Source organism: Ambystoma mexicanum, chromosome 1p (assembly GCF_040938575.1).
Source record: "Ambystoma mexicanum isolate Mex_15411 chromosome 1p, UKY_AmexF1_1, whole genome shotgun sequence".
NCBI lineage: Eukaryota > Metazoa > Chordata > Amphibia > Caudata > Ambystomatidae > Ambystoma > Ambystoma mexicanum.
Genome location: NC_090921.1, coordinates 1397505723 through 1397529034, shown reverse-complemented (window position 1 = coordinate 1397529034; position 23312 = coordinate 1397505723). Strand labels below are relative to the sequence as shown.

At 44.8% G+C, this 23312-nt stretch overlaps 1 protein-coding gene across 1 annotated transcript in view; it reads right to left on the bottom strand.

Moving 5' to 3' along the window:
* The window catches only part of SHCBP1 (SHC binding and spindle associated 1), a 349542-nt gene that overhangs the window by 34338 nt on the left and 291892 nt on the right, over window positions 1-23312 (bottom strand). The window contains exons 10-11 of the mRNA XM_069607070.1: window positions 2246-2364; window positions 1297-1383 (exon numbers count right to left, since the gene is read on the bottom strand). Of these exons, the coding sequence (XP_069463171.1) occupies window positions 1297-1383; window positions 2246-2364 (206 nt within the window). The remainder of the gene's footprint in view (window positions 1-1296; window positions 1384-2245; window positions 2365-23312) is intronic.

Below are 23312 nucleotides of genomic sequence, written 5' to 3'. Positions count from 1 at the left end.
ACAGATCAATAGGTTCCTAAAGTGTGATATATTTGAAATGAGACCCAAGCACTGTTGGTAGACACAGTGAAGAAGTTATCCTATTTGACAATCATCTACTTCCCTCTTTCATACAAAGGGTTTTAACTTAAAGCAACAGACTAAGCTTTCTGTGATGTAGGCGGAAACCGACACATTGAGGAGTCCAAACGACTATAGTTAAATCGAGAGTGAACTACATCACCACCATCTAGGTTCCAGTCAGTCCTCAGAGGGCAAATGGAGGTGCGCTAGCATGGATTAAAAAAAAATCTAGGATTCCCTCAAAACTACAGCCATCCACAATGGAAGGTAGTTTGGGACTACAGTGTGAGGTTGCCAGTGTACGAGCTAATAAAGGAATCGCCACGAAGGTGGTTATGTAATGATCAAACTAAGAACGTTCATTGTACATTGCATTCCATCTCCCTGTGTAGAACTGGACAGGGTGGCAGTTTTCAGTCAACACATTGAACTCTCAAAAGCCCCTAATCATTGAAATCCGATTACTGCTTTTATAAATGGGCAAAGGCCATTATCAATATAGTTCGAGATTGGCTACAGCATCCCACAGCAAATAGCATGAGTACTCAAAGAAGGGCACTTACTAATTACAATCCTAACAGTACAAGAGAAGACTAACTCACTAAGCAGTATCACCAGGTGGCGATCGAATTGCAATTAACAGTCGTGGGAGCAAAATAAATAAATTTTAAAAAAAGGAGCCTTGTGGCGTTCGCACACTGGCATCTAAATGAGGATTTGGAGAAGGTTCCGTTAGGTTTTCATAATAGACTGCCTGCACGCTATATTTTTGGATTTGTTTTCCAATCGAACAGCATCTCATATTTGCCAAGCGTTCCGTACAACAATTTCAACATTCATTCCGTATTTTGGAATACTTCCGCCACAGCTAAGGTATGTGGGCGGTTTGCAGGTTTCAATTAAGTCACCTTTCCAAGACTTGTATGGCAAAGTGAGATGTGTCTGTGCAATTAAGCAGTTTATTTGGCAGTATCTCTCTGAACCGCTAAGTGGAAGTTGGGGACAAAGTTATCCATTTAGAGAAGAAAGTTTGGCAGAGGGACTACTGAAATGCTCTGAGCAATCAAACACGAACACTATGCTCATCACTGGACAGGGAGCAAGTACGAACTGGGGCTGAGTAACAGGAACATTGGAAGGGTGGAAGAAAAAACGTAGAGGCCTCATTTCACATATAGGAACAGGCATCGTTTTGTATAAAATGTTGCTCTAATTATTACGAAGTGAACTCACCTTGATGAGAATACCATCCTTGCAGTGATGTATACCATTACCAATCAGGCTACAGGTGCTACCTGGGTATACCTCAATACCAGCACCCTGTTAAGAAAAGTAATAAAATCCATCAAGGTGTTGTAAGAATAATGTGAAACAATGAAACCCAGTGAACGCAAAGGCTGACTAAGCAATTCCATTTTTGTTTACGAACATTGTGAACGCCATTGTTTGGTGCATGACTTTGTAAGACTCATCCTTGTAGGCCCCAGAGACCGCCATGTTTGGCTCGTATTTATTCGTATTGTTCTAATCAGAAAAGATCAAATTAACATACTAGTATTACTTTTCTATACCTGAAGTTAACCTGGCAGGCTTGGTTCAGAGGAAGAAACTTCCAGAAACTAAATTCTCTTTGCCCTTATTAAAACTACACGAATCCTGTAAAAGGCAAACATACTATCCCAATTCCGCTTTGAGGGGCTATTTCTCATGATCGTCACTTCATACAAATCTGGTGCTTCAGTTTACAAGGAACATGACGATTACAAAATTAAGTTATGAATATTTAGGCAATATAACCCCAGGAGTGGGGGCATTACCGGTAGGGTCGCAAGGGCTTTACCGTAGCACCAGGGGCATTACCCAACCAGTAATGCCACCCTCCAAGGGTTATATTGCCAGCATCTCATTCCGGGGTACTAATGGCAATTTTTCTCCTGCAACTGTTTCTCAACGTGAGAAAAAAAAAAAAAGCCTGCCAGGGATGGGGGTGAAGGGACTAAACTTAGTCCCTTTTCTTTCCATGGAGTTCGGTCACTTGCAGAAAGCTATCGGGGACACGTCAGTGACCGGAGCCTTGTCGGGCAGGTAATATCCTGGCGATGGCCAATAAGCTTGCATTTTACAAGCTCATTGACTCGCCAGGTATCAGTTAGGGATATGCACAATTAAATATTGAATATACCTTGGCGCCGTAAAGGTCACAATAGGTCATGATGAGCTCGGCTGAGGTCCGCAGTGTGACTCCTGTGGTCTCACACTGTAGCACACAGTTATCTAGAACAGTCTTTCCTTGGTGCACACCTGAAACAAATCATTGCAAAGTAAGGATGGAGATCATAAATACCATATGCAGAAACCAATGGAAACATTTTGCGATAAACTAAAATAGTTCAGCTGCAATAATCTGATAAATTCTACAATACAGCTATAGTTTAAACAAAAACACAAAAAGAAAAGCTTAAGATGTATTTCTCTAGTGGTGCAGACTTGACATTTGGACAAGACTTTTGAAACTTTATCCATGCTAATGGTCCCAACAGGGTTTCTCTGGCGCACCAGCTTTCCTTAGTGGGTTAGAAGTGTTACCAACGCTTGGGACAAGAAGAAAAAAAAACATTTGTACAGGGCAGAATCACAGTTAAAACTGTGGCAAGCTCAAGAGCAATTTGGAGAGTTTAAAAAATAAAAAAACTTAACTTCTGGCCAGCAACGCACAAGTCAACACATGCTCCATTGACGTCAGTCTCTCTCTCTCTCCGCACAAACTAGCAGCAGTCACGCTTGTAGAGATTGCACCGTACACCTGCCAGTTACCACTTGTAGGCAATAAACATCCAAGGAACCAGTCCTCCTGACAGATAACTAATTTGTGCAGACGCTGTACTTTCGTACAAGGATACAGGACTGTGAAGTCATTCCACTGACGGGTGAATGCTATACAAAACTCCTTTTGACAATATGGACTATTGGGAAAGAAAGGCAAACAGTTTTCACAGATAAACTAAACAACGTAACTGGCATTTTTGCACTTTAGAGTGATTTTGAGGAGAAATGTACGAAGTGCAGCAGCTCAGTGTGGCAGACTACGCAGACCAGGACTGCTGTGAATCATTTTGCAGTCTTTCTACCTGTTCCATTGTTTGGAGGCGAAACCAGCATCCAGTGTTTAAAAACACTTGGCAGCCGATGAGTGCGGCAGCGGGCTATGCAGAAGGAAGCAGCTACCCTCAGTGCCTCGCTGGATGGCTGGGACACCAACTCAAGACTGACAGCAGACGTGCCACCTGTGCCGGCGAGGATCAAGACTTCACGAAAACCGCTCCCCCGGTGGAAAGCGGGTCAGACTTTCTCCTCTGTACGAACCACCCGGAAGTGGCGGAAGGTAAGAATTCATCCTCCCCCCACCCCCTACTGCTAGCTCTCTTACCTCCTTTGCCTCCCTTGCCTCACACCCCTCAAGAATCCCCGGCCCAGAATATAGTTCCACACAAGCGAGTCCTAAGATCGCTAAAGGACCCGCAGCAATGTAAACTAAAGTGGGTCGCTACAAAGCGTCCCGTGAGACCGCCGGCCTCCAAACCACCCGCTACATTGGCCCTTGTGGAAGACCAAGAGGCAGGAGGGGAGGGGGCTGTGGATTCAGGTCCTCAGCTACGAAGCTCTAAAAAAGGGCTAGACCTAACAAGTGCAAGGCCATTCAGAGCTAGGTACAACAGCCCCTGATGATAGGAAAGCAGTGAAACCAGGGGCGAAAGGAATACTGGAACAGCCAAAGGGCACCACAACTGACTCACTTTTGGCCCCCGAACGAAAGCATTACTCCACCTAGCCCCCACCCCCCACCCCCCAGGCGAGGACCCAGCCGGGGAGATTGATGTGGAGGCAGACTTTTCATATCCATCCTTAGCCACCGGCCTGGGTAAGTGCGGAGTGGCTGGGGCAAAAAACACGACTTGATACATGCCGAGCCACCGGAGGTGAGGCTTGTCGGCTGCCCGCTTCTAGACTTAGTGCGCGCCGGGCAATCTCCAGGGTGGGAAGGCTCAAAGAGTATCAGGAAGTGGACTTTCATGTTCAGAGAAAAGGGGGGACAGGTTTCCTAATACAGAGGGGAAGCTGGTTACTGTGGAAATCCACTTAACGGCGACCCAAGACTGTGCACTTAACATGAGGGGAAACACCACTCACAATGGATGAACCAATAGATCTGCCCGCATTACAAAACACTCCAAGTAAAGACGAAGAAGATAGAAACCCAAACGCGGCATTGTACGATCACCTCCAACAACTTTTAAATAATAAGCCTAACGAAGAGCTAGGAGAATCAAACTCAGCACCACCAGAAATAAGCAGAAGAGCGTGGCTTCTGGAGAGGATTCCAGCACATCCAATTACTTCGACCTATCCAAGGATTTTAACGAGCCGGAACACAGTTCCCCAACCCAGACAACCAAGGTAAAGGCCACCTATAAGGGCTACAAGGGCTTCATGGTAAAGGCCGTAACGAAAATAACAAAAAAATGGCAACCTGGCAAAATCACTAAAGCGTCTACCGCGAAATCTAAAGGCTAAATAAAAAAGCTGTTTATAAAACAGCATTGATGAATCTGGCAAAGGCGGATTCTTTAAAAAAATCTTCTGCCCGATTGAGTCAACGAAAACGCATAGATCTGAAGAAATCTCTGACGCTGAACTACTGGACCGTGTGCTGCACATCGGAGACCCGATTACGACACCATCTAAAGACCAAGAGAAATCACGGACCAATCCTTCAGTGCTACCAGCAACAACTGAAAAAACCAGCTCTACGCCCGTCAGATGGCATTTTAAGAAAGCTTCAATTATACCTCCAGTGGCCAATGGGAAGCAAATATCACCTATTTCCTGCAGAGACCATCCAATCTTACAGCCGGAGAAATAATGACCATGCATTAAAATCCAGAAATGTACAAACAACTGTCCCTTTAAATACGTCAACAAGACGCCGCCACTACAAACAGCCTCAATTGATACTCAGACTTTATCACAACAACCAGAACCACTTTCAACAAAAAGAACGTCAATGGAGACAGACTGACGATAAATCAATAAATGGCGTAATAAAAGATTTAACTCCTAAAAAAAAAAAAAAAATGAATAAAAGCAACAGGACGCTGCTAACCAAATCGCCACCCGTTTTTAACACGTTGGTATCAAATAGAAGATTAAGTGACGCCATTTTAGTGGTTCCTAAAGAGAAACACAAAGAAAACTGGACTTGATGTCCATTATGTCAACAGTGAAAATCGCCCTATCCCCTTTTAGCAAATTTTATGAAGCATTACATGACGACGCGAGATCAGACTTCTTTGATCGCCCTGATGCACACGAAGCTAACCTATTTGGAGGGCTACATATTCGCAAAAGAAGAAAACATAAGAAATCAAAAGAGAAACAAACAGAATATGCAAATTTGTTACCCCCCCACACCTCTAAACCTTAACATCGGCTTGGATAAAGACACCAACAGCCTAAACACCTCAATACCCCCATAAAAGAAACCAGCGTCCAAAACATTAGAAATGGGGACGCAAGTGAAGTTGAAGATGGAGACCAAGAACGACCAGCCCAAACTCCCGAAAGACGCAGGTCTGAATAGACGCATTGCGGAAAAAAAAAAGGTTAGGGAAGCAAAAACATCTTTACATTTGGCATATTCAAAAACCAGAAATCATTTCTGGATAAAGATTCACCTTCATCAAACGCAAAAAAAAAATACATCTCTAGAGACAATGAAGCAATCAAACCCGAAAAAAAAAATTAATAACTGCAGCCAACCAGCGAATGAAACAATAGACTCAGTAAGTGCCATAAGAGAATGGAGCATATACACAGTTGAGTCTAAAACGGAAATGAATCCAACCCCAAGATACAAAATAAAAGCTGTGACCTTGGATATAACCATCTGGGGTTGGAACCGAAAAAGAAGATCCGCATTACGGAGCGGGAACACTCGCCTGACCAACTGCCTCAGAACACCAAAAACAAAAAGGAAACGAAAAACCATAATATAAAGACCTATGAAGTCGGACAAGAGAAACGCAGCCCCTCAGGGAAACAAAAAGTTCACTAAATACGACTTAGTAAATAGGAGACCTCAGGAAAGCCTGTGAACAAAAGGAGAACTTGGTATATGTTACTCCTTGAAACAAGATTAAGAACGACGACTCTAGAGATTCACCAGTCAGATGTCTTAGCATAATGAAGAAGAGCCAGAACACACGCCTCCTAAAAAGGAGCAAAGAAAACCTTCAGCATCAAGAATCAAAAGCACCTGCGCCTTCAGATTGGAAAGTATCCATAGGGTAAAGTATAATTTGACCTTAAATAGGAATACCATCATAAACCTATTTAAGCGGATACAGAGGCTGCGTTACATACAAACCACGATTTATGGATAGTGGAACCCTGTGATACAGGACGAAAGGATCGCTCCTACCTACACATCAGGTGTGAAGTTATAAGAGACATGTTCCTGAAAGAAGTCGAAAGCCTCGCAATCCTGGGCTATCATTTGACAGAACTTCAGTACTCTAGTGAGAAACTAGATGAAAGAAAAACGTACTTAAAAAAATCCTGAAACAACAACAAGAGATGCCGTCCGCAAAAAATCAGGGACAAATTGGCAAGGAAGAGAATCTAAGGGACCAACAATTACTGGCAAAGATAAGGAATATTCATTGAGAAAAGGCTCCAGAGAAGAATCGCCCAATAACCAAAATCACTGGACTCACCACCCGCAGAGGAACACTAGACTCCCCAAAGGGAACGACACTGCAAATTCAGACGGAGACCGAAGAGAAGGAAAACGTAACCTTGATGACCAATCAAAGGTGCAGTCCGAAAACTAAAAACTAGTTAAGAGCCTTTTGCAGGCAAAGACCGGAAACAGGCGTTAGCCCGAAGACCGGATAATCATAAGAAATCGCCAGCAAAGTGGACATGGGAATCCTCGGCCCAGCACCTAAAGAAACAGAACTAGCAACTACAACTGAAGGAAAGGAACCCATTGGAGGACTGCCTTAAAACGCTGTCCACTGCCTACATCGCAAAAAACGTTTTTACTACCAATTAATACATATTGGAACCCAGAAGTTTCACCTGATGAAACCTACCTGGAAAATATGAATGCTACCCTAAATGAAGCCAGTGCGAACCATCTCTATAATTACATAATAATCACAGGAGACTTCAACGCCATTTGTCCGGACATCGGAAACCAGAGATCGCACCTACCTAAAACCTCACCAATCCTGGAGCGAGGAAGGAGCCTAGAAAAAACATTTGTGGCAAGAGATCTACACAATTTGCATTGGCTTAGAACAAAAGCCAACTTTGCTTTTCTCTATGCCATGAAGGAATCTCAAACAGGAACCATCGACCATACATATGTGTCAAAGAGCGGTTAGAGCTGATTTTCTCAATAGTAAAAACCTTAAACAGTGACCATAATCCTTTACACAAAAGATGGAATACCCCACAGAAACCTCAACAACGGCTTGCTCACGAACTAGAAGTGAATGGGAAAGGTACCCGCCTAAAACTAGAAACAGAATGCCATCAAGCAAATCACAGAAATATACACAACTGTAGCCACAATGAACGTAAAGAGTCGAAAACAGAGAGGGGATGGTGGTTTACATCTTGTTAAGAAAATATACACAGAGCACCCAAAGGATTAAAAGCGCTGCTAAAAACCACCTGCACAGCTACAATCATGAAGTAGTAGTGAAAAGAATACTGAGAAAACTAAAAAGAATGTCAAACACATCAGGAACCCTTACAAGCATGGAAAGATGGAAACATGCCCAAAAAGAATACAAATCTTGGATACTGCAAAAAAGACGCGTATACCAAGCGGATTCAGAAATAATGTTGAAAACATTATGTGGAAGGAAATCTAAGGATTTCTGGTCTCTAATAAAAAGGGACAACGGCGGCTAGCAATAACGCACTACAAAGTAATGTGGGTGAAGCAGGCTGGGTGACCCACTTTACAAATCTTTATGCTGCACCACCCAAATGTGGGAGAAACCAAGTGGACCCTAAACAAGAAGGGTTCAAACCGACATGGAACATCCTTCCCATGAAGACGAGATCTTAAACAAAATCAAGAAACTTAACAACTCGAGGGCACCAGGCCCCGACGGGATCTCCAACATTGATCTGAAAACATCCGGAACTATGTTCCCGCCTCATTAGCAAAATCTATAGTTGTCCACATTTTTAAACGAGGAGACACAGAGGACCCGTGCCATTACCGTCCTATATCACTACACAAGGTCATTGGGAAAATCTTTGGTGGGCTCGCCTTGGAAGCATTTCAAACTTGGCTTAATTTAGAAAAACGTAGTGATCCATTTCAGACAGGATTTGTTAAGCATGCGGGAACATCTACCAACATACTTATGATAAGTACAATCAAAGCTAAGGCACGCCAGGATGGCCAGGCTATACATGGCTTTCATTGATCTGGTCCAGGCTTTCGACCAGGTCAACAGAGACTTGCTATGGGAAAAACTAGAATCTATGAACTGTCCTGGTTCAGTACTGGGCCCGATCCAAGCCTTATACCAGGAAACAACGATGAAGGTAAGGGCTTGGTCAAGAAGGCCTATTGTCTAAAGAAATGAATAGCGCCAGGTGTGTCAAACAGGGCTGCCCGGTGGCTCCTGCATTATATAATGCTTACATCACCGACTACTTGGAAACAGAACCTGATGTTAGAAGCTTCCCGCCAATGATTTGAGGCGCAAAGATATTGCGCCTCTTATCTGCAGATGACATTATCCTGCTGTACATGACCCCAATCGGACTCCATGGACAACTAACGAACCTGGTTACATACTTTAAGATCAACAATCTACGGCTGAACACTACGAAAACTAAGGTGATGTCCTTCGAGGGACTAGCAAGGAAGAAACAAAACTAAACTGGTTCGCAGAAGGCTTAAAACTGGAAAAAGTCAACACCTTTAAATATTTAGGCGTCATGATGTGCACTAGTCCTGCAGAAACAATAATGCAGGACTTGCTATGGACAAAATTGAAATCCCCAACTACCCAAGCCAGGGTAGCTGACAAAAAAATTCGGCAGATTTTCGCTCGTCAAAGCCATCAACTTTTATAAATCAAAAGGTGGTACCATCAATTCTATATGGGTCGGACGCAATGTACTTACTACCCGAAAGACTCTGGAGCAAACTGGAGAGCTTTTTCTGGCGGAAAGTACTTGACCTTGCACACACCACACCAATGCCACATATAAGGCGTGAGTTGGGTCTCTCATCACTGATCAAAGAAAGAAATGCGCTTATGCTGTATCGCAAAGTTCTACTAGACACTAAACCAAAAGTATTGGAATGGGTGAACAAAGAAATGGCATCCGGTAATATCCAGGCATTGAAAGACTGGAAGAATCGGAACATCAGCCTATTGAAAGAGCTAGACGCTCCAGTTCAACTACTTCTAACCAATCCTGACACAGTGACTAAGAAACTCTTTAAATCAGACTGGATATTGACTGGAGAGATTGCAAACAAATATAGTCTGACCAAACTGTTCCCAACGTCCGCCAGGAAAGTAAATGAAGTGAGATGCTACTTGGAAAAATTCCCGGACAAGAGACCAAGTAGAACATTTTTGAGATTTCGTTTGAACCAACTTTGAACAAACAAAATACTCTTCATAAGAAAGCTCTCACCGACAGACAAGTGTCTATACTGTAAAATCCTGGACAAAGTAGCCACCTCCTCTTGGCATGTGAAGGAACGCAGCCTGTAAGAACAGCTTTCTTAGGCAAAATAATGCAATCTTTCACTACTCTATCTGAAGACAACTGGTGGACAGCGCTGACTAGTGGAGATGACACTGTTGGCTGTAGCGTCTTTCTTCAAAAACATCGAACTGGATTACCAGGACAAACAAATACTGGAAGGAGCTCCTACCCGGAAGTACATACTCCAGGAGCCTTAACATGAACTGTTCATTCTCATTTCTTATTCCTTTCGACGACAGTGCTCTTACAAAAGGATGGATTAATAAGGATTAACAAGGATAATGAACTTCGTTTTGGATCTTTTTACTTTGAAAACAATTAAGTTAAAAAAAAAAAAAAATATATATATATATATATATATATTTACTTCCATTTTGACCGTTCGTTAAAACAAATTCAATGGACAAATAAGTAAATTAACTTCAAAAAGAATAAAGGGCTCTGAAGGTATGCCAGAACAAATAACTTTCCTTGTCCCATCTAAGGTAAAGGACTGTGCTTAATATGAATTTTACATAGATTTAAAGAAAATGCTTTACTATTTATCCAGGTACATTAAGAAATAAACTCTACTCGGGATAAATAACAAGCACAAGGTAAACACTACATTAATATTTTAACTACGAATGAAAAAAACCCTTTCATATGCTGGGGCCTCTCCGATGGAGCCCTTGAACTAGCACTACGATCTCAGACCGCATTATTCCCCACTAGTTCCCCAAATTCAGGCCTCACGCTAGAAGACTTCTCAGTCGTTCTTGCCTTCCTTTTCTCACTTTACACAAATACAGCGGATGACGAACAGACCACATAAAAGACTGTGGCCGATAGATTAGACACATAAGTTGCTAGAGTAAAAAATAAAATGCTTACCTGTAACTTGTTCTGCAAGGTATTTTATAGAGTCATATGCATAAAAAAATGAATTGTCCATCGGGGCTGACTCCTCAGTAGCAAATACAATAGCAATTACTGGGAAGGATCTACTTCATTAGTTCCATACTGAACCCAGCAATGAGGTAGCTAGCCTGCCTCCCAGGCGGGGAGCATCATGTGCATCTATGCAAGTAACCAACGTTGGAGAACTAGAGTCACAAGTAACCTTTTCCTTACCCAACATAGCAACTTTAATATTTACATGCGTATAATAGACTGCAAAGCAATAGATTAACAGAAAGGGGAGGATGGCGTAGCAGTAGAGAGATTCATACACATTTTTAAAAAAAACAGATCAGTTGGCTCTAGCGGAAAAGATGCTGTGGCACCCCAGCACCCCTTGCTCCAAGTTTCTGTTCTGGCTCTGAAATCCGGGTAGTGGTGCCTGTTAAACGTGAAACGACATCCAACGTTCAGGATGAGATTGCCCAATTTCTCTTCAAAGAAGGAGGTGCTTGGCCCTTAGTGGGCCCTCAGACCTTTCCCACATCCTCCCTACTCTAACTTGCAAACATATAGGGATGGTTTCAGGGTATCTTACTCAACACTCTGGGAAACTACTTTGTAAAAAGCACCTTCAAATGAGGTTAAGAGATATTTGTTAGGGAGATTTCTCACACAAGTGCTAAACTCCCTCTACATTAGAGCCCTCGAGCCCTTTTGCTATATTTTGGGGCTTTGAACTTTATTTTTCAATGTGTTTTACTTTTGTGTTCTTTTGGTTATGGAGTGTTTAAACCACTCCAGTGGCATCTTTTTCTGTGTGTCACACAGCACCTTCAGTGTAGTGGCACAGGGGTATCTCAGACTCCCCCACGTTTAAATACCTTCTCTGGGACGGACTACTGTCTCCCAGAGCATGTAAAGTTAAATTGACTTTACTAGTCTCTAAATTTACTGACCCAGCACACCCCATCTTCATATAGAGTGCTGGAGGGGTTGCCTAGCTTTCCCTGAGTCAAAACACTCATGTAACAGTCAAATGTTACCTTTTCCTATTTTAAATGGCTGGTGGCAGTGGTTTAGATCAACTTCCGTGATTATTTGTGACCGCTAACAACGATAACTAAAAATCAGGGGTAGCCAGGTTTTTCAATATGGCGACCCAGACCCATCTGTAAAAACAGACTCTGGTCATCTTTTTTCGCCATTTCTTTTAGGAAAAGTCCTTCTCTGGTTTGTCTCTGCACGCCAAACCAGGTTTGGTCCCTTTGTTCATGCCCTTTGGCGGGCTTCTGAACTGAAGCCCTCCTCTTGTGCCAGAGTGTCTGGGGTGGACAGGATGTGAGGGAGGTGCCTGAAACTCCCTGTGCTTAGTCTCCCTGGAGACTTGAATGCACTCTGGTGTGATTGGCCCGCTGGCTGTCCGGCAAGGACAGCCACCCTGCTGTGTGAGTGACAGCCAGGCTGGAATGAATGGGGAAAATGTTTAAAAGCAAGTCTTTGGGACTTGGAAAGCCGAGTCAACCACTGGAACGAAAGAACCGAAGGAGAGGAAGGAAGAGGACTGCTGTAGGTCCGAATTGCCTGAAACTCAGACAGATAAGCCCTTCAAGGTTAACTACTTCCCTTGAGTTTGGAGGGAACAACCAACTCGCAAGCCACCTGGACACCGTCCTATTCTGGTCGAATTTTCATCAGAGTGCTGTTGAAAACCGGATAGCCAGAGGGAAGGAAACCGGGGGACTTTAAAGGCACTCACACCTTAAACCGACATCTTGCTACAGCTCTTGACCTCTTCCCTGGGCAGTGCAGGAACCTCCAGAGGTCGTCCTTGTCCCCACGACTGAAGCACAGAACAGTGAGACCCGCTCAAACTGCCAGTAACAACTGCCTCAGCTACAGCTTTTTTCATTTAAAAAGATACTGTGCAAACGCGGTCTGTAAATCTTTTCGGCCATCGAAGTGCGTGAAACTTTCCTCAACTACGAAGGCTTGTCCTTTCCTAAACATTCGTCAAGCTTTTCGCCTAGCCAAATCCTTTAAAAATCTGTGGCAAAGACCTAACCGTTTCTTACCAGAACTGTGCTATCCTATACAAAAGACTCTGAAAAATTGACTTTGGCCCAGACCTATTGAGAATAATTGCTGGTTGTATTTAACTGAAACCCTTTGCCCTGCCCATGAATGTATTTGGGCTGTCTATTCTTAGAACCTTGTCTTTTCCCTCCCTTATTAAGTATGTGAAGTGCCGTTTTGCTCACACTTCATTTTCGAGCTAAACTTGTTCAATTACCTACCGGTTGGATTTTTGTGGTGTATCAGTGTGTGATATTGAGCTGCTTTTGCTAGTGTAATGTTTTATAAATGATTGAGCAAATAAATGTATATTCTTTTACTAAGAAACCTTGAGTAAGCGTTTACTTGAATTACTGTATTGGTTGGTCCTTTGTGCAACTTGTTCTACTGCTCACTTAAACTCTTGAAATAAGCCTGGCTGCTCAGCCATCGCTACCACTTTACTGTGTAGTTGTGCTTACACTTCTAGTCCTGATTACCAGTAGTGTTCCCAAAGACTACTGCAGGTGATTCTGCATAACAATATAAAACAAACAGGTGAGGGTAACCAGGTTCAGTGGGTATGTTGTTGCATATGTACAGCTCAGTTAGGTTCTTTCAAAGGTCTTGGGTCTTCATCGAGACAGCATGCCTTTCAAGACAGAACATTCACAGCACTGGTATCCCACATTTCTCGTCAGTTTTCCTTGTTCATCTCTTGGCAAAACTCACCACAGTATGCTCCACGTTAGTAGACCACTGAAAGTGTGCAGGGCCTCACCCGAGGTTGGCGAGAGATTTGCTACATTTAGTGACCCAATGTCTGTCCCCTGTATCATCAGTTTGTTTACCATCCACCAACTTGGTGCTGAAATCACGACCCCTCAGAACTTCGATCTGCAGGATTTCCACTGGTGTAAGGCCTTCCTCAGAACCTGAATTCGAATACAGGGAGAATTTGAAGGGAGAGGGGTGGTGAGAGGGAGTAGTACCTACCTCCAAAGCTCTGATTGACCAGTGGATCTGGGATCTCCCACATGATCTCAGTATTGACAGGGGAGCAGAGCTGCTGAAACTACACCTGCTCAATTCAGGCACCATTTAAGTCAGTATTCTGGATTTCAGGTGTACACTTGCAGAACCCTGCAAGAAGATTTGAAGACAATATAACGCTGGAGCGTTTTGGAACAGAAAAAATAAATGCTTTTAGTACCCTGGTCGTACGGGCCAGGGTACTAGTAGCAATAAGCCCCACGCACAGACCTGTAACTACTGATGTGGCAACGCCCTCGCTTCTCGGGGCTTAGTGCTTTACATTCAGTCTTAGCTAAGGAACAAGTTACTTACCTGTAACTGTTCTCCAGCATGGGTCTGGCATGGATTCACATGCTCATGAATATTCCCCGTCGTCAGGCTGGGAGGGAATCCTCGGTAAAGAAAAAAATCAGTATCAGTTTCGTTTCTGATCCGTCTTTCGTAGTAGTAACCAATCACTGATCTCTGCGTCATACTGACCACAGCCAATGACTGCCCTCTACCTAAGCCCCGCCTTTGGCAGCCATCTTCAGATTTGGTAGCACGTGAAGTGGCAGTATGACCAAGTGAAGAGCCGCAGAGGGGAAGGCGGGAGGGTTCGCATGTGAATCCATGTCAGACCCATGCTGGAGAACAACAGTTACAGCTAAGTAACTTGTTCCTTCTCCAGCATGGGGTCTGGCATGGATTCACATGCTCATGAATAAAGAATACATAGCAGTACACACATGCACAACCACGGGAGGTGGCAAAGGCTCAACATTAAGCATTACATCAAACTCAACATTAAGCAATTCTTACCTCCTCATCAGGCTCACCTTAGGCGAACAGGTTGCGTAGCACTGCTTGGCCGACCCTGGACTCCTCCCTGGAATCCCGATCGACACAGTAGAATTTCGTGAAGGTGTGCGTCGACCTCCACGTAGCAGCCCTGCAGATGTCCAGCAAGGGCACACCAGATAGGAACGCCGTGGTAGCTGCGATCGCTCTGGTGGAATGGGCTCTCGGACGGCCAGGCAGCGGTCAGTTTGCCAACCGATGACAGTACATGATACAGCCGGAGAGCCATCTGGAAATGGAAGCCTTCGAGAGAGCCTTCCCCTGATTGACAGGTCCAAAGTTCACAAAGAGTTGTGACGTCTTCCGAAAACACTTCGTGCGGTCCACGTATAACTTCAGCGCTCTAGCCACATCCAGCGAGTGCAAAGTCCTTTCAGCCGGCGACGAAGGCGACGGGAAGAAAACAGGCAACACCAAGGGTTCGTTGAGGTGGAAGTCCGACGGCACCTTGGGCATGAAGGAGGGGTGCGTCCTGAGCACTACCCTTGTGTCGTGAAAATTCAAGTACGGGGCCTTGCAGGAAAGGGCCTAGATCTCTCCCACCCGTCGTGCGGAGGTGATGGCCACAAGAAACGCTGTTTTCTACGACAAGAACTTCAACGGAGCCGAGTGCAGAGGCTCGAACGGAGGTCCCATGAGCTTGGTCAGCACCACGTTGAGCTCCCACCACGGGGCCGGAGCCTTCACCGGCGGGAACGATCTGAACAGTCCCTTCATGAACTCTTTCACCAGACGATGAGACCACAAAGACGTCCGCCCCGTGGTTCTGGTGTATCGGGAGATCGCAGCAAGATGAATCTTGATGGACGCGTGCGCCAGTCCAGCTTTGGCCAGCGTCAGTAGGTACGGCCGTACTTGGGGAGCCGTAATCCGTAGAGGGTTAATCTTCTGTGCGTGGCACCAGACAGAGAACCTCTTCCATTTGTGTCCGCAGCATTTAAGAGCTGAGGACGCCCTGGCCTTTGCAAGAACCTCTCTGCAGTCGGCCGGTATGTCGTATCCTCCAAACTCTAACGCTGCAGGAGCCAGGCCTGCAAGCTCAGCGACTTCGGGTCGTGATGGAGGATGGCGCCTCCTTCCCTGGAGAGAAGATCCGCGTCCACTGGCAGCTTGATTGACAGGGACGCTGACAAGTCCAGAAGGTCCGGGAACCATATCTGCCTCGGCCACGCAGGTGCGACGAGGATCATCCTGCACCGTGACCTCTTGAGCTGGTTGATGAGCCGGATCAGCAATGGCAATGGAGGGAACTCGTATAGAAACAGGCCCTCCCAGCTTCCCTTCTCCTGGGCCATGTCCGAGATAGGCCTGAGAAACTTCTGGAGTCCTCCAAAAGCGTGGCTCGACGAAATCTTCACCCTTGAGGGGCGTAGACGAATCCGACACGGGTCCCCGTTGATCGGATGAAGAAACGGTGGAGCTTGAGGCTCTTTTGACCGAAAAATAGAAATTTTTTGAGAAAAAACGTGAAAAAATAGCACTTACGCTCGAGAGCAATAGCACGAGGATCCCAACACTTCAACGTACGGTAAAAATCTGAAGATGGCTGCCAGAGGCGGGGCTTAGGTAAAGGGCAGTCATTGGCTGTGGTCAGTATGACGCAGAGATCAGTGATTGGTTACTACTACGAAAGACAGATCAGAAACGAAACTGATACTGATTTTATTCTTTACCGAGGATTCCCTCCCAGCCTGACGACGGGGAATATTCATGAGCATGTGAATCCATGCCAGACCCCATGCTGGAGAAGCAGGTCTTCTCTGAAAACCATTTTCATGAACAGAGGTTACAAATCTGGTAGAGCAGTGCCCGGCATAAATCGGGAAGAATCTATTAGGTTAAGCTGAATACGGCGTCTTCTGAACACAAGTGAACCCCAAAAGATATAAATATATTGAATATAAAGGAATATAAAAGAGAAAGTAAATTGTAGGTTGTGACGGGGTCTTTGACCTGGCTCTGTCCAGAGGGGATGAGGGACTCCTCTCAATCTGGGGTGAGCAGCCTACAAGGATTTTTACCAGAGGCAGTCTTGCCCTAGGCGGGCTGTGGGATTTGGGATGGCACCAGTGTGTCCCTTCTACATGTGACTACATGACTGAAATGAGCGCCACCGTTTTTTCTTGCCCCATACCTGCATTTCACAATTCTGGCTAGTCTCATTCGGTTTGTCCCATAGGATTACATCCCCCTGAAGGCCTTTGCAGTGGAAGAGTAGGCAACCCAAACCGAGAGCGACCGTGAGAAACTGAATCTGGAGCATTCCTCCAAAGGGGCAATTCCAGCGCTATACAAGACACGGACATTAAGTTTACATAGAATAGGGGCACAGAACAGTCCACAGATACAGGCGGGAACCAAAACGTTTGGCACATGTCAACAAAGTGGTCAAATAATATAAAACCCTGCTGTATTATTTCCCCTCCTTTGTCTAAGTGGTGCTTGGTGCACCCTGTTCTTTAAGATTTATATAGCTTTTTAATCATTGGCAAATTGTTATAAAATGTGTATTACTATGTACGTGGCAATCACTGCCTTTTTTAATGTTATACAACATGTGATAATAAAATTGAAAATATTTTTGTAAGTACTGCATGTGCATTGGGTTCATGTCTTTAGATAGGAACAAATGGAATAGGTATCTGTCCATTTTGTAATTGTGGTTTCACTTCAGAACACCGGGGCAATGGAAAGAGGGGTATCAGACTCACCTTTATGTTTGGCACAATACAAACTGGGACATTGCTTGTATTGAGAACAGGCTGACATTCCCAAATGCCAGCAGACACACACATGAAAAGGGCACAGGACTTAAAGCCCAATGTATGCATTTGATTGCCAGCAATTCCACACCTAGGGAGAAGGTAGCGGTTGACCAGGGGAATCAGCTGGAGGAGTAAAACAATGGAGGGGGAAGGAAGAGAAATAAAATGGTAACAGGAAACAGGGAGGCCTGGCTTGTTTGGATGAGGTCAAGGGTGGAGGAGGACCAAGAAAGCAAGCCGAGGAAGGACCGTGCAGAGGATGGTGGAGAAGGATTGCTGAAGGAGTGTGCAAGGTGAGGTATTGTTAGAGAAAGCGGTACTTGGGTGTGCGTGCAAGGAGGGCGAGTAGCAGAGTAGAGGGGAAAGGTGGTGTAGGGTAATCGTAACACTTGTGTATGGGCGCGATACAAATAAACTACCATATCGCAGTAGTGTGGAGAGGGGCGAGCAATAATAGAGGGAGGGGAGTTGGAACAGGGAGAGAACATTGGAAAGAGAGAAGAAAGTGAGCAGGAAGAAGATGGGAGGAGTAAAAGGCAGGGGACAGGCCATCAGGATGAGTAATACAAAAGGTGGAAATGGAAAGGACCAAGTGGCACAGAGTGTCTGGAAGGCACCTATTCTTTCATTAATTGTATTGTGGGACTTGGGTGACTATCAACCAAGATTGTTCGAGGGATACAAAAAGGGTGTTTAACCTTGGCGGGGTTCCCAACATTGTGTGCAGTGAGCAAAATCTGCATATCAAATGAAATGGTGAGCAACATATCAACGCTCAGTTGGCAGAAAAATGATTGCAACACGAATTATAAATATAATACAGCCTTTAACTTCATTTTACATTAAGTGGTTTATGGCAAATGTTGAAAAAATTGAGTGGTCAGTAGGACATTTTTATACACAGGACCAGGCAAATGGGTTTCAGGTTCTCGAGCTAAATATTTCTTTAAAAAAAAGGTAGTACAAATGTTTGGACAGTAAAGCTGGTCACAAACGGAGCACAGATTTTCAGGTGTACTTTGGGATTCTGCCTGGGGATTTTCTGGGACATTTAGTAGCAAATGGTGCATTCTTAAGCATACAAGATCAGCAATACTGTTACAAAGTCGTTGATTACTGTATTGTGAATTTTTTCTTCCGAAATGTTATGAAATGTTGCATTTCTGATTGAAAGAAGAGTGAACACTATCCTCCCCAGTTAATTTTCCAATGGCTGGGGTAGGCACCATAAATATGATACCTGACATCCAGGTTTGGGGATTAAACAGTTTATAGGCCATAAAGGAAAGTGTCAGTTTGAGACTTTGGTTGAAACTAGCTGGGTCAAAGCGGTTGACAAGCAGTGTTCCCAAATTCAGAAGGTCAAGGTTATAGAAAGGTATGCCCCATGGTTCGATGAAGAATCTCGAAAAGAAAACTGAGCCATGCTTTAATGAGTGGTGTGTACACGGCTGGTCAGATTTATAGTTTCAAAATGGCAAAAAGAGACAACAAAAAAGAAGAATGTATTGAGAAACAATGGGAGCTGTTTTGAAGGACAAGTCGTTCCGAGACCACTAGCCCCCCCGGTTATAGGCCAATGTTCTTAATGGACATCGTCAGTAACAGCCAGTAACATTCTCAGAATGTTTGTGTCTCATACTGAAGAAGTGGACTCAAAGTAACAAGATCTTGTAGCCCTCCCAAAAGGGTTTCAGGGGAGGGCTTATTACAGTGGACCATTGTTTTACGGTAAGGTTAAGGGAGGGAGTTTATTTTTGGCTTTTTTTAGATTTGGAGAAAGCATTGGATTTTATTGATAAAAACAGTGTGGCGTGATGTACATTTTATTGTGGCCCTTAATGGTTTTTATTGTTGTCCCTAATGGTTTATTAAACCTTAGCCAACTATCATATGGAGACATCTCACCGTCTGTCCAATATACAAGATTGGGGAATTATGATGGGTTTCCCCACCAATAAAGGTGAAAAGCAGGGATGTCAGTTGGCCCCAATTTATTCCCTTCAGATGTTGATTCTAGTACTTCTCTTAATCCACCCTCCGAAGGGTTATTTTATAGCATTCTTATTTATGCCGAAGACACAGCTATTTTGGACTTTCCCCTGGCCGATCTCGAACAGGGCATCCTAAACACAAATTACTATTTTGGGAAATATAATTTTAAATTAAATATGATAACAGAAAAATGGTGTTCAGAAAAAGGGTGAAAACGTATAGCTAGTTTTTAAATGAATGTAGAGATGAGGTGGCAGTCTCATTTCTATCTGAGCCTACGCTTCTCAAAGAGCAGTGCTTGGGTCAATTACTTTAAAACAGCAGAAAGGGTGGCATTCAGGATTAAGGGTTTTTTTTTAACATTTTTATTTCACGTTTAAGGCATTCTGACAGGACAAGTGCCTGGAGGTATAAAGCAAAGGTATGTTTTTATGGCAGCAAAATCTAGGGTGGTTCAAACTGGCATGTCCTGGAGGGGGTTGCAAAATAAATTCCTGTGTCAAATCGCAGGTCTCCCTGCAGATCCACCTGGTAGCGCCTTATGAGCTGAAGTAGGGGTGTTCCATTTGAAGGTGTGGGGTGCGCATCTGGGATTTCTGCTAATCAAAGTGAATTTCAGTGCAAGTATGATTGCAGCCTCCCCTGGTATAGAAAAATACTAGTGGTACGGGGAGGGAGGGGATTGTTAGGCACTATACATTTGGATAGGTGGGTGGGATATAACTAAACTTACATCAATTCAACTCAAAATATGATACAATATATATTTACAACGCGCCTGTAGACATGTGTTTCTAGGCGTGACAAGACAAGGGAGGGTACAGAGAGAAGACAAGACAACAATATTACTAGGCCTTGTGTCATTCAGATCGTCCAAATGTGCAAGGAAGCAGGGGAAGGGGACGGGAAAAGTGCAAGCGAAAGGGGAGAGTGCGATTAGGGCAGCACTGCTCTGGGTAAGTGCAAGGAGGCAGGGGACTGTAGAGGTTACAGTTACAGCACCTAGTGCGCGACAGGCCCGAAGGCAGTGCGGGGGAGATTGGTCAGAGAAGCCTGGTAGGGTATCCAAGCAACCAGACATCGCAGCAGGCAGCTAGGGAGGGAGGTCAGCAGCAGAGAGAGATAGGGAGAAAGAGGAGAAAAGGAAAGTCTTTAGCTGTTTCCGGAACTTCAGGTGGTCACACTCAAGTAGGAGATGGGCAGGGATGCCATTCCAGAGGGAGGTACCTACAGAGAAAAGTGATCTGCCCCCACTCTCTGCCTGGAGAAGCGTCTGACCCTCAGAAAGTTGAAGGCAGCAGAGCGAAGGGCGTGAGAAGGAAGGTATTTAGGAAGAGTGTTGGAAGTAGCTTGGGCCCCCGCTCCAGAACGCCTTGTGGACGATGGAGGGTTTGAATAGCTCGAGAGTCTGTCTGATGGTGAGCGAGGCAGATGTTCAAAATATATATAGGCTGCCCTCTTTAGCTTTATGTGCAGATTTCGTACACATAAAATGGCAAGAAGAAATCTTTGAAATAAGATCCCAAGAATGCTGGAGGCCGATGCTAATGGTACGTTTGAATTTACCAACCCCTCAATAAATTAAGGTGTGCAGGAGGAAGCACAAAGTGTGCCTGCAAAATAGAAGTCGAATAAGATGTGTTTAATTTTTGTTAATTTGTGGCTGTTTCTCTGTTTTGCATAAGCGTGGACATGCATGGGAGCTGCGTTTTATATAATAAAATGTAATGAACGCAGCATAGCACAGGGGCAACGCGCTGGTCTTGGATATGTTAAAGCTGCTTTTTCATTTTGGGCTTGTTCTATGTGAATTTTATGAAATAGAATACAGGTTTTTAAATAATGCTTAATGAAGAAATACAATTAAATACATATTGATTGAGTAATACTCTCATTGCAGGTAGGCTTTAAAGATCACTTCACTAGGGCTTTGGAGGTTACCTCCTGAGAATTATTTTGGCATGTAATGGCAAATAGTGCATTTTAAAGCTCACAAAGCCTGGAACATTGATGAAAAAGTGGTCTCGGCCTTTAGTGGCAATCATTGGTCTAAACTTTGAGCATTTGATAACCACTTCATAGAGGAGTGTGGCGGTGTTAACCAAGTATTTTGATTACTTGGCTTATTAATTTAAATTTATTAACAGTAACTTAATTGGATTTGAATATGGGGGAAATTAAATTATGAAATATGTAGCATGACATTTCCTTATCTGCCCATTATCCACATGCCAGATGGGCAGAGTATCAAACGATTACCATGTTTCCACTAGGACGCGATGTAAAAATAGACACCATTTACGATAAATATAATGCATGGTGGCATCAAATACACCTGTACAAAAAGCAGTGCATGCAAATTATTTATTAACCACTTTAGTGCCAAGGACGAGGTATCTCGTCCTTTCAATTCCCTCCGGGTTAGCAAGGACGAGATCGCTCGTCCTTTTGGGCACTCTGTTTTGAGCAATACCTGCAAAGCAAGGATCGCTCAAAACTGTAATCCAACCCCCGGGCTATTTGAGGGAGAGGTCCCTCTTCATGGCCCATGGGTTGGATTACCTTCAGTGTCACGTCAAGTGCGTAATGCACGCCGACATGAAAAAGTAGTTTCACCGCTGCAGCCATTTTCGGCTGCTGCAGTAAAGAGAGCAGGTAAGAGCCCTTCTCCCTCTCTGGCTGTATTGCAAGCCAGAGATCGAGGGAGGTGTCGTTGGAAAGAGGAGACTATCCCCTTTCCAACAACACCTTTTTTTAAAGCATTGCTGATCGGGAGCAATGCCATTAGACCACCAGGATCTGATTGTAATGCGGGGGGAGGGGAGAGGGGGCTGCTTACTGGGTAAGTGCCCCCCCAGGCGCCAAAGCATCACCTATGGAGACCCCTGGGTGATCTGCCCCCAGGGAAGTGGTTAGAAAATAAAATAATGAATTGAAAATGAAACAGATTCAGGTGGGGGGGCCACTAGCCACCAGGTATTTTTTTTTCTCCATGAAGGGGGGTGGCCCTCTCCCCCCCACCCCAAGTGGAAGGGGGCACCCTTGTAGCCCTTGAAGGGGGCGAATTTCTGCCCCCCAGCAAGGAGTACATGAGGTGCCCCCCATCCACAGGGGGGGCAAGAGGGCCTCCAGGAAAGTGGGGGCAGGCCCCCCAAAGGATGGGACCTGCAGGTTAGGGCCCCCATGGAGCAGATGGGTGCCCATCTGCCCCTAGGGATGGGCCCAAATAAAAAAAGAAAAAGAAAATACATGGTTGGTTTTGGGGGGTGCCTCCCCACTAGACCACCAGGGATTTCTTTTATGGAAAAAGGGGTGTCCCTTTCTCCCCCACCCAAAAGGGAGTGGGGGCCATCTCATGCAGCGCTCCCTGGGGGCAGATATCTGCTCCTAGGAAGGGGCATCTGCCCCCAGGGAGGGCTGCATGAGATGCCCCCCCTCCATCTGGGTTACCGGGGGGACCCCCTTTACATTACATAATTCCACGGGGTTTAGGGTGCCCCTAGGAGGCCCAGGGAGCATCCATTTGGGGGGTAGAGGGCCACCACAAAATGTAGGACAGGCCCCCAGTGGATGGGGCCGTAGGTTTTGGGCACCCTGGGGGCAGATTAGCACACTAATGTGCCCATCGGCACCAAGGGAAGTTGGGTAAACAAAGAAAAACATTGAAACTGGTTGGCTGCCTTTTAGGGGGGCTGAGCAGCACCCTAAACCAACAGAAAATGTAATGGAAAAGGGGTGGCCCTCTCTTCCCCACCCAAAGTGGATTGGGGGCCATATCTGCTCCTAGGAAGGGACACCTGACCCCAGGGAGGAACATATGAGATGCACCCCACTCCATTTAGGGTGGGGCAGAGAGGAACACCC